The sequence below is a fragment of the Hemitrygon akajei genome, chromosome 8 (genome assembly GCF_048418815.1).
Source record: "Hemitrygon akajei chromosome 8, sHemAka1.3, whole genome shotgun sequence".
NCBI classification, from domain to species: domain Eukaryota; kingdom Metazoa; phylum Chordata; class Chondrichthyes; order Myliobatiformes; family Dasyatidae; genus Hemitrygon; species Hemitrygon akajei.
In genome coordinates this window covers 170,544,797-170,560,800 of record NC_133131.1, presented here as the reverse complement: position 1 = coordinate 170,560,800, position 16,004 = coordinate 170,544,797, and the positions used below count along the sequence as shown (strand labels likewise).

At 53.0% G+C, this 16,004-nt stretch overlaps 1 protein-coding gene and 1 pseudogene across 1 annotated transcript in view; both read left to right on the top strand.

Moving 5' to 3' along the window:
- The window catches only part of LOC140732428 (ubiquitin carboxyl-terminal hydrolase CYLD-like), a 32,566-nt pseudogene extending 25,538 nt beyond the window's left edge, over nucleotides 1-7,028 (top strand).
- Nucleotides 7,029-14,643: 7,615 nt separating this feature from the next.
- The window catches only part of LOC140732427 (E3 ubiquitin-protein ligase TRIM7-like), a 20,581-nt gene continuing 19,220 nt past the window's right edge, over nucleotides 14,644-16,004 (top strand). Inside the window, exon 1 of the mRNA XM_073055060.1 lies at nucleotides 14,644-15,071. Within this exon, the coding sequence (XP_072911161.1) occupies nucleotides 14,655-15,071 (417 nt within the window). The 5' untranslated portion in view covers nucleotides 14,644-14,654. The remainder of the gene's footprint in view (nucleotides 15,072-16,004) is intronic.

The following is a 16,004-nucleotide window of genomic DNA, read 5'->3' as shown; positions in this document are numbered from 1 at the left end:
GGGGGTTACAGAGACAGGGAGGGGTGTAGGGGATGGAGGAGGTTACAGAGACAGGGAGGGGTGTAGGGGATGGAGGAGGTTACAGAGACAGGGAGGGGTGTAGGGGATGGAGGGGGTTACAGAGACAGGGAGGGGTGTAGGGGATGGAGGGGGTTACAGAGACAGGGAGGGGTGTAGGGGATGGAGGGGGTTACAGAGACAGGGAGGGGTGTAGGGGATGGAGGAGGTTACAGAGACAGGGAGGGGTGTAGGGGATGGAGGAGGTTACAGAGATAGGGAGGGGTTAGGGGATGGAGGGGTTACAGAGACAGGGAGGGGTTAGGGGATGGAGGGGGTTACAGAGACAGGGAGGGGTGTAGGGGATGGAGGAGGTTACAGAGAGTGGTGTAGGGGATGGAGGGGGTTACAGAGATAGGGAGGGGTTAGGGGATGGAGGGGGTTACAGAGACAGGGAGGGGTGTAGGGGATGGAGGAGGTTACAGAGAGTGGTGTAGGGGATGGAGGAGGTTACAGAGATAGGGAGGGGTTAGGGGATGGAAGGGTTACAGAGACAGGGAGGGGTTAGGGGATGGAGGGGGTTACAGAGACAGGGAGGGGTGTAGGGGATGGAGGAGGTTACAGAGATAGGGAGGGTGTAGGGGATGGAGGAAGTTACAGAGATAGGGAAGGGTTTAGAGGATGGAGGGGGTTACAGAGACAGGGAGGGGTGTAGGAGATGGCCAAACCAGCTAAAAAGCAAATTTAAAAACAGCCCAAGATGAGCCCCTCCTACCTACATGATGTCCATATCCCTCCATCTTCCTCATATCCCTGTGCCTGTCCAAGTGTCTCTTAAAAGCCTCTAATGTACCGTTTGTATTTGCCTCCACCACCATTCCAGGCATCCTCCACTCTCTGAGTAAAAAATTTACCCCTCACATCCCCCTTGAACCTACCTTCTCTCATCTCAATGCATACCCTGTGGCATTAGGCATTTCCACCCTGGGAAACAGATACTGTCTGTCCACTCTGTCTATGCCTCTCATGTTCTTATAAACCTCTATCAGATCTCCCCTCAGCCTCCAGCACTCCAGAGAAAACAACCCAAGTTTATTCAGCCTCTCATGATAGCACACACCCTCTAAACCAGGCAGCATCCTCTCCAAAGCCTCAACGTCCTTCCTATGGTGGGGCAACCAGAACTGTATGCAATACTCCAGATATGGCCGAACAAGAGTTTTATTAAAATTACAACATAGCCTCCTGACTTTTGAACTCAGTGCCTTGACTAATGAAAGCAAGCACACAGTATCTCCTTACCCACCCTGCCTAGCCTCTTTCATGGAGCTATAAACTTAGATCCGAAGATCTCTCTGCTCAGCAACACTATGACCTTAACTGTGTACTGTCTCCTTGCATTTTCCCTACCAAGGTGCAACACCTCTCATTTATTTGGGTTAAACTCCATCAGCCATTTCTCTGCAGAGATCTATACAACGCTGTATTCCTCACCAGTCTTCTACACTATCCACAACTCCACCAAAATGGTTTCATCCAGAAACTTACCCACCCATCTACATTTTTGTCCAGGACATTTATATACATCACAAACAGCAGAGGCCCAGCACAGGTCTCTGCAGACCAACAGCTCGAGTAAGTCCCTTCAGCCGTGACCTTCTGCCTTCCATGCACAAGCCTGTTGTGAATCCAAACAGCTAATTCCCTCCGAACCCCATGCACCTTCACCTTCTGGATGAGCCTCCCATGAGGGACCTTGTCAAACGCCTTCGCAAATCCATATCAACAACATCCACTGCCCTCCCCTCATCAATCTCTTTCATCACCTTGTCAAAAACCTCAGTCAAGTTGGTAAGGCACAACTTGGTAAGGCACAAGGCCATGCCAGCTCTCCCTAGTTAGACCATGGGTTTCCAAATGCTTATAGATCCTATCCCTAAGAACTTTCTCCAGCAATTTCCCTACACCTGACGTGAGACTCATTGGTCTAGTTCCCAGGATTTTCCCTTGTTCCCTTCTTAAATAGAGGTACAACATCAGCCACTCGCCAGTCCTCTGGGACCTCGGCTGTGGCTAGAGAGGACACAAAGATACTGGTCAATGTTCCCCCGGTCCTCCATTTCCTTTTCCTTGGTAAGTACTGAAGCAAAATACTCATTAAGTATCTCATTCACGTTCTCTGCATCCAGGCAAATGTCCCTCCCTTCATCCTTGAGTGGTCCCACTCTCTCCCTAGTTATCCTCTAACTCTTGATGTATGTATAGAATGCTTTGGCTTTATCAAACACATTACTAAAACTCATGCAGTCAACATCCACTACCCTCATCGAGCTCTCTCGATACCTTGTCAAAAAAACTCAACCGAATAGGAAAGGCTTGACCTGCGTTGCGCAAAGCCATGTAAGCTCACCCTAATTAGGCCATGGGTGTCCAAATGCTCATACATCCATTACTACACTTTTTCCGGCAAGTTCCCTACAGCTGATGCGAAACTCGCCGGCCTAGTTCCCAGAATCTTCCTTTGTTCCCTTCTTAAACAGAGGTACAACATCAGCCACTTTCCAGTCCTCCAGGACTCTGCCTGTGCTCAGAGAGGACACAAAGATACTGGTCAAGTGCCCAGCAACCTAGTCTCTTGCTTCCTTCAATAACCTGGGGCAAATCCCTTCAGGCCCTGGGGACATCCACCTTAATATTCCTTAGAAGGCCCAACACTTTCTCCTCCAAATGCACCTATGTATTTATACATTTAACACTGATCTCCTGGTCCTCCATATTCTTTTCCTTGGTAAACACTGAAGAAAAGTACTCAATAAGTACCTCACATTCTCCGCATCCAGGCAAATGTTATTTTCTTTATCCTTGAGTGGTCCTACTCTCTCCCTAGTTATCCTCTAACTCTTGATGTATGTATAGAATGCTTTGGGATTCACCTTAATCTTACCTACCAAGGACTGTTAACGGCCCTTCTTGGCTTTTCTAATTTCCTTTAGTTCTTTTCTGGCTTCTTTATACTTCTCATGTGTTTCATTTGATCCTAACTTCCAAAATTTACTTATTTTCCCTCCTTTTTGACTAAATTCATCACCTTTCTGAACATCCAAGGTTCTCTTACCTTTCCAACCTTCCATTCCCAGCTTTCCTTCTAACTGGAACATACCTTTCCCGAACTCTGTGCAATTGATATTTAAACATCCACCACACGTTTCTTAGTTCCTGCTGAATGCCTTCAGAACTTGCCCGACTCCAATTTAAAACTCTCCCACACGGACCGTACCGATCCTTAACTATAGCTATCCTGAAAGATAAGGAGTTGTGGTCACTGTTCCCCACTGGAAGGTCAGTCACCTGGCCAGGCTCATTACCCAACAGAGGTCCAGTACACATTGATTTAAGAAACTTACTTGGATACACTTAAATTCAGCCCCATCACAACCCCTTACACTAAGGAGGTCCAAGTTTATATCAGGGAAGCTGAAATCCCCCATGACAACAACCCTATTATTTTTACACATTCCCTTAATCTGATTACATCTGTTCCTCCATGTTCCAGTAACGAATACGGGGTCTGTAGTCCAATCTCCGTGTGTTTGTACCCTGACTATTCCCGAGTTCCACCCAAATGGAATCAGAGTCTGACCCCTCCGAGTGCAGCTGCGATATTACCCCTGATTAGTAGTGTAACTCCACCTCACCTCACCCCCCCTTTACCACCTCCTCTATCCTTTCTAAAACTTCAAAAACCATCCATTAATCATCAATTTCTGCCCCTCCCTCTCCCTCTATAGAGAATCCCATTCCCCCAGCCTCTCGCCCCAGCTTTGAGTTAGGTGTGGGGGTAGGGACAGAGGTGTTGAAGAATCTCTTTTATCTACCTGCGAGTTGTGTTTAACGTCCCTAACTGATCACCTGTACCCACCCCTGGCAGTGTGTACCACACATACACCACACTGTGTGGGGGAAGACACAATCTCCCTCCCCACTCACTTGTGTTTATCTCTGGGAAAAGTCTCTGGCTGTCTACTCGGGGAGCAATGCCCAGAGCTCCCTCAACTTTGCCCTGGCTCTTGCCCCCGCCCTCTCCTCCTCCTCCTTCCTGTCCCCTCTTCCTCCTCCTCCTCCCTGTCCCCTCTTCCTCCTCCTCCTCCCTGTCCCCTCTTCCTCCTCCTCCTCCCTGTCCCCTCCTCCTCCTCTTCCTTGCCCCCTCCGTCAGGACTCACTGAGCTCCTCCGGCGCTGCCCCCGCCCCACCCGTGTGCGCGTGGCTAGACTGGGATCTTGCTGTGCTGCCCGCCTAGGGTGCGGGGATGGCTGGTGTGGCCTTGGGAGGGTGTGCTCTGACGGCTGTTGTGATCCCTACAGGCGGAGAGAGTGGCTACAACATCCCGGCGGTGACGGCCTGCCCCGAGGTGGGGCTGTACACCCACGCGCCCCCCGCCCCGCCTCGCCAAGCAGAACCCCCGGGACCTGGAGGGGGTGGCCAAACGGCAGCTGTGTGACGCCTACATGTACCTGTACCAGAACCCCAGGATGGCCGTCTACCGGTGACCTCCGACCCAGGCTTGCAGCAGGAGACGATGGGGGTGTTGGAGGACAGTTACCTCGACCGCCGGGGTTCACAACTGGCACTGGCTCTGTACATGAATCTGCACTGGGCCGTACTCTGGCACTGTGTCTGGGTCTGTCACTGGCAAGCACTGGGTCAGGAACCTGGTGTCTGGCAATGGGGCTAGAGGGCTTGGAAAATGGATCCTTCAAACCCTCCATGGCCTGGCCGAGTTGTGGTGACATCTTAGCCCCTTCCAGCCCACCTGCCCCTCCCTCGGCCGCCTTCTATCCTGTTTCCCTGTCTCCTCCTCCCCCGGTTGCTCCATGCTGTAAGAAGCCATTGCCGTATGGTTTAGTCCAGAGGTTCATCATGTGCTGGGTTGTCCAGATCTTTGACCTATGTCATGTCCAGATCTTTGACCTATGTCATGTCCAGGCGTTTGATCTATGTCATATCCAGATCTTTGACCTATGTCATATCCAGATCTTTGACCTATGTCCTGTCCAGGCATTTGACCTATGTCCTGTCCAGGCGTTTGACCTATGTCCTGTCCAGGTGTTTGACCTATGTCCTGTCCAGGTGTTTGACCTATGTCATGTCCAGATCTTTGACCTATGTCATGTCCAGATCTTTGACCTATGTCCTGTCCAGGCATTTGACCTATGTCCTGTCCAGGCGTTTGACCTATGTCCTGTCCAGGTGTTTGACCTATGTCATGTCCAGATCTTTGACCTATGTCCTGTCCAGGTGTTTGACCTATGTCCTGTCCAGGTGTTTGACCTATGTCCTGTCCAGGTGTTTGACCTATGTCATGTCCAGGTGTTTGACCTATGTCTTGTCCAGGTGTTTGACCTATGTCCTGTCCAGGTGTTTGACCTATGTCATATCCAGATCTTTGACCTATGTCCTGTCCAGGTGTTTGACCTATGTCCTGTCCAGGTGTTTGACCTATGTCATATCCAGATCTTTGACCTATGTCCTGTCCAGGTGTTTGACCTATGTCCTGTCCAGGTGTTTGACCTATGTCATTTCCAGATCTTTGACCTATGTCATGTCCAGGTGCTTGACCTATGTTATGTCCAGGTGTTTGACCTATGTCCTGTCCAGATGTTTGCCCAGTGCCAGTCTGGCCAGATGTTGTAATGATCATTGAGGCATGGAGAATCTGCATTTACCAACAAGTAACCTTTATTGTCTCAACTAAAACACACGTGGGTTCACTACCAGTGAGCACCCACTAGGATTTCCTGACCCTCCATGGACAGTCAATGAAGAGAAAAGGTATTACCCAGGAAGGGAGTCAGGGGTTCCTCGTGGTCCCGATCCCCACGTTTCCGTGGGATCCTCCTTACCCGCAATGGTTGGCCCCCAGTTGCTTTAGAGTCATCGCCATTGGGTTCTGGAGCTCCTGACTCTCATACCGTTCCTCATCAATTAAACTGGTGCACCTCCATCCCATTGGCTCCAGGTCACCTTCTAGTCCAGGGCTACAACCAACATTGTTTCATGGTTCTACCCCCCCCAGCCCCCCAGCCTTGTGTATTTGTGTCTGGTCCAAACCAGTTAAACTAGGGGACTTGGGCGCTGAGTCTAACAAGATTCTTTGGTAGATCTGGCACTTTACATAGTAAATATCGACTCCTCTGAGAATGGTCTCAGTTTAGCAGCTCCTCGTGTCCACATTCAGTTGCTCTCATTAGATGATCCCAGAGCAAGAGTCAATTCACAGTTCACAAAATGGGGGAAGCAAGGACAATTAGTTTGTCAGCATCCCCTGTCCTCGATTCATCTGAATCCACTAATTTATAGGCTGTAGTTCCTTCTGGCCAACAGTCCCGTGACAGTCTGCCGGGTGTTTGTCCCGTGACGTGACGGTCTGCCGGGTGTTTGTCCTGTGCCAGATTATCCAGATGTTCGTCCTGGTGTTCAGTTGCCCAGATGTTTGCTTGTCCCTGGTTGCATCAGCCAGATGTTCGCCCTGTGGCCCACGCCAGCCCTGGCCCACCCTTTGCCCCCTCAGGCTTCACGGACAAACGGAAGGTTTGAGTGACTTTCTCTGAAGTTCTTTGCGTCCATTAGCCCTCCTGGGTTGTGGGGATGAGTCACTATCGGGAGCGTGGCACCCCCAGTGAGGGTGCTCCCACAGTGCTGTTGGGTGTGGAGTTACAGGCCCCGACTCCGGTGACCCTGAGGGACAGGCTGCTGGTCTTCGGGACGAGAAACATCCGAGTGTGTTTCCTGCAGCCCGTTTGTTCCCAGTGCCTCCGATTCAGACTTGTGTCTTTGCCACGTCTCCCAGGACTCGCTGATGATAGGATTGACCGCCCCTGGCTTCCGTTGCGAGGGGCATCACCTCACCTTCTGCCCCAGCTCCTGACGCTGGTCCCAGCTTCCCGCTTCAGGCTCCGGTTTTCAGTGTCAGTTGTTTTGCATATTCAAGTTTATAAATAAAAGATTTATTTTTAATATTGTGACGATATGCAGAAATCTCTTTCCCTCCCTCCTGCCCGAATTCACTCCCACTTTATCTCTGCCGAGTGAAACCTGTAGTGGAGCCGGCTGTACCACTGCGGTTCAATTCCCACCACTCTTTGTACCATCTTCCCATGACTGCGTGAGTTTCCTCCGGGTGCTCTGGTTTCCTCCACAGTCCGAAGATGTGCGGTTTGGGGTCAGTAAGTTGGCAACACTTGAGGGCTGCTCCCAGCACGTCCCAGGCTGTTGACACAAACGATGCATTTCCCGGTATATGGTTCATCTCTGTCTCACTCCTACGCTTCCTCCTGTCTGCTCTTCACTCCTCCTCTCACCTCCCTCCCTCCCTTCTGTCTCAACTCTCCCCCTCCCTGCCGTGCCTTCCTCACTTCTCCACCCTCCACCCTTCCCCTCCCTGCTCAAGAAAAAGACAAGTGAGTGAGTAACTCTTTTGCAGCTGGCACGGACAAGAAGGGCCAAATGGTCTCCGATGAACTCCAGATTGCTCGGCAACGTGGTTGGTCATTAACCGCCTCCCATTTCGGGAGCGTTAAGGCTGATTTTGATTAATGCAGTTCAGCATTGCCCCCTCCCCCAGCAGTCAACTCATCTGCAAGTAGGGATTCAATATGCACCAGACCCCTGTCCCTGCGGTCAAGACCATAGCAGCAGAATTAGTCCATTCGGCCCTTTGTGTCTTCTCCACCATTCTTTCAAACCCCAGAGAGTGCAAGCGAAATCGTGCTCCGATGTCTTAGACCCGGTGTCCGGACACGCAAGGGCGATCCCGGTGTCCGGACACGCAAGGGCGATCCCGGTGTCCGGACACGCAAGGGCGAGGCCGGTGTCCGGACACGCAAGGGCGAGGCCGGTGTCCGGACACGCAAGGGCGAGGCCGCAGGAAGTGCTGAGTATCGATTCGCAAACACGTATCTGAGGCTGGTTATCGGCGCTGTGCGCGGGAGAGGACGGAGTCAGGGATAAATGTTTCATTAATCTGGTACTCCTCCGGCCAGAGAGTTACTGAGCCCGGAATTGCGCCGAGTCTGCAGAAAGACACCCGCCCAGCCTTGACCTCTCTGGGGGAGAGGGTGAACTGCGAGCCCCGGCTTAACGGGATTGACTGGAGTTCCTTCTGGGAAAACCGCGCCCACATTCCACATTATTTAACATCGTTTCATCGATATCGAAATAATTGTTACTCCAGATCTGAAAACGCGCGATAAGAACACAATAATTAAAAAAGCGCAATAATGTAAATACATTAAAGCTCATAATGTGACACCAGGTACGGGGGAGTCTGTGCATAGGGCGACTGACAGGAAATGGTAAAGTATTGTGTAAGCGGGTGTGCGGACCAGGATGAAACCCTTTGAGATATTGATGCTCTGTTGTCCTCCGTTGGTCGGTGTTGACCAAGGATATTGTGTACAGTTCTGGTCACCGAATTATAGGAAAGATGCCAACAAAATAGAGAGAGTTCAGAGAAGATTTACTAGAATGTTGCCTGGGTTTCAGCACCCAAGTTACAGAGAAAGGTTGAACAAGTTAGGTCTTTATTCTTTGGAGCGTAGAAAGTTGAGGGGGGACTTGATAGGGGTAGCTTTTTCCATGAGAGTAGGGGAGATGAGGACATGAGTTGAGAGGGGCAAAAGTTTAGGGGTAACACGAGGGGAACTTCTTTACTCAGAGAGTGGTAGCTGTGTGGAACGAGCTTCCAGTAGAAGTGGTAGAGGCAGGTTCGGTATTGTCATTTAAAGTAAAATTGGATAGGTATATGGACAGGAAAGGAATGGAGGGTTATGGGCCGAGTGCGGGTCGGTGGGACTAGGTGAGAGTAAGCGTTCGGCACGGACTAGAAGGGCCGAGATGGCCTGTTTCCGTGCTGTAATTGTTATATGGTTGTGTCCAAGCTGTCTGCGTGATACGCAAGCCAGTGCAGTACAACATGGAGAGCAAGTTGTTCCCGTGTAGCAAGCTCCCCCTCCCCACGCGGCCGATGAACCCAAAGGAACGGCGGAGACCGACACAGGTCGGCACCAGCAGCGCCACAGGAGTTGCCGGTCAGCGTGGGACGACCCCAGGGACTCCAGCTCCGGATTTTCCCTCGGGGTTTACTCCTGAAGCCCTCGCCGCGGGGCAGCGGAGGTTTGCGATCAGAGTTTTCCTTCTGCTCAGTGAGCTGCCAACCTCGGCTGACGAGCCCCAACTGCCCGAAGCGAATAATAACCCGCCTTTGCCCCTTCTCCTAACCCAGGCGCTGGACTTGGTTGTCAGAGGCTATTTGGGAGCAGTTAATAGGTCATTCCCAGCAAACCACTCCCCCACTCCGCCACACACACACACAACCATTGTCCCCCGGTCAATGGATTACAGGCCCCGCCAGGTTACGAGCACCTGACTCAAGGGGGGCACAGAATGGTTAGTCTGCTCGTAGAGTGAACCGGGCGGCGGACGGATCGCCCGGCCACTGCGCCGTTGTCTGCCGGCTGGAAACGGGCCATTTCCGCATGCGGAACTTCCCTCTGATCGGGGGCCGAGGGTGCCCAGCAGACCCACTGGCTGGTGGCCGCTCTTCCCGCGTCTACTCGCTCTCCCATCACTCCTGCCCGTGTATATACAGTCAGACAGCACGGAAACAAACCTTTCGGCCCATCGGTTCCATGTCGACCAAGGTTCCCATCCGAACTGGTCGCATTTGCCCGATCCTTCTAAACGCTTCGCTTCCGCTGTACAGCAGTTTGCGGAAGGATCTCAGAGTGAGAGACTGTTGCAACGGGGGGGACTTGTGACCCTCAGCACGAACCGATTCGAAACACTGAGTGGATTCGCCTGTTGGTGCAGGTGCGGCCCAGTACGTTGTGTCCACGGGACGCTGCCTCTGGAAATACTGCGGGCTTTTTAATTTATTTAGATCAGCAGTTCCCAACTTTTTAATGCCAAGGACCCTTACCCTCACCGAGGGGTGCGCGGACCCCAGGTTGGGAGCCCCTGATTTAGGGATAGAGCGCGGAATCGCCTCCCGGTAAGCCACCTCTTTAATCCTAACCTAATCACAGTTTACTAACCCGTGCATTTTTGGACTGTGGGAAGAAATCCACGCGGTCACTGGCGGAACGTGCAAACTCCACACAGACGGACTGGAATTGAACTCCGACGCCCCGAGCTGTCATCGCTGCGCTGTGGGGGCCCTACAGCAGCGATCAATGGCTCCGACGCACGGGCACGGCCTTTGCCTCCACACACGGGGCTTCCAATGAACTGAAGGCATCAACTAGCCCCGAAGGTGAGATTTGCCAGAGGGACCCCACTAGTTCACTTTAGCTGCCCCCTGCAAAGCAGCCAGCGCCCAGCCCGAACATTCCCTTCACTCCCCTCCCGAGAAACTGCAGAAGGTTGTGGCCACAGCCCAGCGTATCACGGAAACCAGGGGACTCCATGGACTCTGTCCGCGCGTCTCACTGTCTCGGTCGCTTTCCTAGTATCCCGGACATCTTCAAGGAGCGGTGTCTCAAAGAGATGGCGTCCATCACTAAGGACCCCCATCACCCAGGGCATCACCTCTTCTCACTGTTACCGTCAGGTAGGAGGTACAGGAGCCTGAGGGCACACACTCAGCGATTCAGGAACAGCTTCTTCCCCTCCGCCATCAGGTAGGAGGTACAGGAGCCTGAGGACACACACTCAGCGATTCAGGAACAGCTTCTTCCCCTCTGCCATCAGGGAGGAGGTACAGGAGCCTGAGGACACACACTCAGCGATTCAGGAACAGCTTCTTCCCCTCCGCCATCGGGGAGGAGGTACAGGAGCCTGAGGACACACACTCAGTGATTCAGGAACAGCTTCTTCCCCTCCGCCATCAGGGAGGAGGTACAGGAGCCTGAGGACACACACTCAGCGATTCAGGAACAGCTTCTTCCCCTCTGCCATCAGGGAGGAGGTACAGGAGCCTGAGGACACACACTCAGTGATTCAGGAACAGCTTCTTCCCCTCTGCCATCAGGGAGGAGGTACAGGAGCCTGAGGACACACACTCAGCGATTCAGGAACAGCTTCTTCCCCTCTGCCATCAGGGAGGAGGTACAGGAGCCTGAGGACACACACTCAGTGATTCAGGAACAGCTTCTTCCCCTCTGCCATCAGGGAGGAGGTACAGGAGCCTGAGGACACACACTCAGCGATTCAGGAACAGCTTCTTCCCCTCCGCCATCAGGTAGGAGGTACAGGAGCCTGAGGACACACACTCAGTGATTCAGGAACAGCTTCTTCCCCTCTGCCATCAGGGAGGAGGTACAGGAGCCTGAAGACACACACTCAGCGATTCAGGAACAGCTTCTTCCCCTCCGCCATCAGGTAGGAGGTACAGGAGCCTGAGGACACACACTCAGTGATTCAGGAACAGCTTCTTCCCCTCCGCCATCAGGGAGGAGGTACAGGAGCCTGAAGACACACACTCAACGATTCAGGAACAGCTTCTTCCCCTCCGTCATCAGGGAGGGGGTACAGGAGCCTGAAGACACACACTCAGCGATTCAGGAACAGCTTCTTCCCCTCCGCCATCAGGTAGGAGGTACAGGAGCCTGAGGACACACACTCAGCGATTCAGGAACAGCTGCTTCCCCTCCGCCATCAGGGAGGAGGTACAGGAGCCTGAGGACACACACTCAGCGATTCAGGAACAGCTTCTTCCCCTCCGCCATCAGGGAGGAGGTACAGGAGCCTGAGGACACACACTCAGCGATTCAGGAACAGCTTCTTCCCCTCCGCCATCAGGGAGGAGGTACAGGAGCCTGAGGACACACACTCAGCGATTCAGGAACAGCTTCTTCCCCTCCGCCATCAGGGAGGAGGTACAGGAGCCTGAGGACACACACTCAGCGATTCAGGAACAGCTTCTTCCCCTCCGCCATCAGGGAGGAGGTACAGGAGCCTGAAGACACACACTCAGTGATTCAGGAACAGCTTCTTCCCCTCCGCCATCAGGGAGGAGGTACAGGAGCCTGAGGACACACACTCAGTGATTCAGGAACAGCTTCTTCCCCTCCGCCATCCGATTCCTGAACGGACATTGAACCCGTGAACACTACCTCACTACATTTTAGTTATGCTTTTGCACTACGTATTTAATTTTAATATTTTTATACATTTATATTCACAGTTTTTTTCTATATTACGTTTTGCATTATACTGCTGCAGCAAAATTAACAAATGTCACGACGTACGCTGATGATATTAAACCTGATTCTAATTCTGAAAGCAGCCAACATAATTAAATACCCCGCCCACCCCGGACATTGTCTCTTCACTCCCCCCGCAAGAGAGTGGTGGACGGAGCTCAGCACATGACGGAAACCAGCCTCCCCATCCCCGGACTCGGTCTACACCTCTCACTGCGCCGGTAAAGCAACCGGCCTCACCGCCCCACCCAGACACTCTCTCCCGTCGGGCAGATGATACAGAAAGCACGTACCGCCAGGCTCAATCTCAGCTTCTATCATGCTATTATAAGACTGTTGATGAAAGGTCTCGGCCGGAAACGTCGACTGTTCATTCCTCTCCATAGATGCTGCCTGACCCGCTGAGTTAACATATAACATATAACAATCACAGCACGGAAACAGGCCATTCCGGCCCTCCTAGTCCGTGCCGAACTCTTAATCTCACCTAGTGTGTGCGCTGCTGAAGATTTCCAGCGTCTCTTGTGGTTTTGACTCCCTCCGTGGACTCCATCGGCACTTCAATTTATTGGATGTACTTTGAATAAAGTAGATTTTTAAAAAAAATCATAACTCCTTTCATTTCTTAGACAGATGTCTTAAATCCAACAGTAACCCGGTCTCCTAAAATTCATCGGATTAACTTTATCAAAGGTTCGGAAGTTCCCTTTTGTTACAATTTCGAAAGAGTACTTATTCATTGGAACTGCAGAGAGTTATGGACTAGGCTCAGCCCCCCCCACCCCCACCCCCCGGACTCTGCCTAAACTCCTCGCTGCCTCAGTAAAACAGCCAACAGAATCAAAGACCCATTGGGCGGGAGATACAGCAGTCAGTGGATGTGGGGGAATGAATCGAGGATCAAAGGGTTTAGCGGCAGATTCCAAGGACATCCCATAGAGCTGAGATGAGAAGGAATTCCCTTAGCCAGACTTCAAAGTATGTATATATACGACCCTTAGATTCGTTTCCTTGCAGGCATACTCAGGAAGTTAATAGACACAATGAAAGACCGCGCCCAACAGGAGAAACAACCAATGTGCAGATAAAAAAAACCCAGTAAATAGAGAACATGACATGAAGAGCCCTTGAAAGGGAGTCCATAGGTTGCGGGAACAGTTCAGTGACGGCGCAAGTGAAGCTATCCCCTCTGGTTCAAGAGCCTGATGGTTGAGGGGTATTAGCTGTTCCTGGACCTGGTGGTGTGGGTCCATATCTTGTTTCTGCTGACAGCAGCGAGGAGAAGCATGTCCTGGGCGGCGGGGGTCCCTGATGATGGATGCTGCTTTCCTGTGACAGCGCTCCGCCTAGACGTGCTCAGTGGTGGGGAGGGCTTCACCCGTGATGGGCTGGGCTGGGCCCACTACTTCTTGTCGGATTTTCCGTTCGAAGGTATCGATGTTTCCCTACCAGCCACACACTCGCTTCACCGCACACCCATAGAAGTCAGTCAAAGGTTTAGACTCGGCATGACATCCTAACTTCGAAGGAAGCAGAGGCGGTGCCGTGCGTCTTTGTAATGATACGTGCTGGGCCCAGGACAGGTCACTGAAATGACAACTCCGAGGAGATTAAAGTCCCTGACCCTCTCCTCCGATGACGGGTGGCTCAAGGACCCCCAATTTCCTCCTCCTGAAGTCATTAGTCCGAGAGGGCGGTGAATCTGTGGAATTCGTGCGGCCGTGGAGACCCAGCCATTGGGTTTATATATTTAAAGTGGAGGTTGATCGGCAGGTGGGTGGTGTAGAGAGGGATGTTAAATGGTGGGGCAGACTCAATGGGCCGAACTCCTATATCTTATGGTCTAACTCAAAAGGGGCTTGAGGGGGGCAACTTCTTCACACAAAGGGTGATGGGTATTTGGAATGATTGAGGCAGGCGCGTTAGCAACGTTCAAAAGCTACAACGTCGATAGGAGAGGTTTAGAGAGCTTCGGGCCCAACGTAGCTCGCTGGTCAACACAGCATGGATGAGCTGGGCCGAAGGGCCTGACCCTCAGACAACAAACTCGACTTTGACTATGAATGGGGACTCTTCAGGTAGGGGCACCCCGGTCGGTATGGAGGAATCGGGCCGAAAGGCCTCTTTCTGCGCTATACGACTGTACAAGTGTGGATTTTCAAAGCTCTTGAGGAAAAATTTCCTGAAATTCTGAAATAAAATAACCCCCTTTTTCTTACACGCGCAACCTCTCCGTTTTAAAGAGCGAGTCCCACCAGTCTTAGATCTCCCCCCCCACCCCCCAGACAAGAGGAGATTCCTGTCATCCTCGTCTTGTGAACCCCAGCCCCGCCTCCCTGGAGCCTGCCCTGTGCGAGGTGCGAAGGTTTAACCCCCGCCCTGCCCCGGGACGGTCCCGCCCTGTCCACCAGTGTTCCTGGGACGTGCTGCCGGCCGCTCGCCTCTCGCCCCGGGGACATGGAGGGAGCCCAGACGCCTCGGGAGCCCGAGTCCGAGTGCGCCGTGTGCCACTCGCCGTGCTCGGACGCCGGCCGCCTCCCTTGCGGCCACTGCCTCTGCTCCGAGTGCGGCCGCTACTTCGGCACGGAGCTGCGGGCAGAGGCGGAATTTCCCCACTGTCACAGCGAGCCGGGGACCCCGGCCGGGGTCGGGGTCGGGGCCGAGGCACCGTCTGCCCCCGAACCCCTGCTCCCCGCGGCCGGGGGGCAGCCACGGGAGGTGGGCGGAGAGCGGGGGCTATGCAGCGAGCACGGGCGGCCGCTGGAGCTGTACTGCCAGGAGGACGGGGAGTGTGTGTGCGGCCCCTGTACCGCCACGGGCAGGCACACCATCCACACGCTGGTCAGCCTGGAGACGGCACAGGACAACATCAAGGTAAGCCGGGCTGGTAGGTGGGTGGGGGGGTGCTGCTGTCGGGAGAAGCTTCTATTACCCGCAGACATCGGTACCGCTTCCGCTTGGGTTTGGGGAGAGGGTTACACATTGACAGGGAACGTACAGGACTGATAGCGCGGACGTGTGCCGGTTTACAGTATTAGTAATAAATGGTTTCTGAAGGTTGTCATAGCCGGGTTGGCGGGTAGCGGGGATAAGCTCCCAAAGACTCCTAAAGTCGTAAGTCTGAAATTGCCTCTGACATCCAAGTCCAGCTCCTGACCTACACGTGGGGCTCGGCTACTAAGCCCGGCGGAACCGTTTCTCCTGACAGGAGAAGGGGCAAATGCGGGTTACTGGCGCCATGAAACCAGTCGCTTCGGGCAGATGGGGCTCGTCAGCCGTGGTTGGCGGCTCATCCAGAAGGAAAACTCTGATCTCACACCTCTTGTGGCTAAACCCACTCACGGGGAAGGCTTCGGGAGTAAACCCCGAGGGAGAAGTCCGGAGCTGAGTTCAACACTGACCGGCAACTCCTGCGCCTCCGCCGGTGCCGAACTGTATCGGTCTCTGCCGTAACTGGATTCGTCTGCTGCGTGGAGAGGGGAAACAGCTTTGCTCTCCGTGTCACACTGCCCTGGTTTGCGTACCCACACAGCTAGAAAGCAGCGCCCATGGTCGGCCCCGATCAACCTCCTACAGTAACATTGTTGCACCGATCACAGCGAAAAAGTTAGCCTCGCAAACCAAACATACACATCAAACACGAGGAGATCTGCAGATGCTGGAAATTCAAACAACACCACACACAAAGTGCTGGTGGAACACAGCAGGCCAGGCAGCATCTACACATCAAAGTCGAGTTTGCCGTCACGCACAAGCTGACTGAAGGAAGACGGGAGGTGACTTGAAACCCATCAAATATGGAAAAGC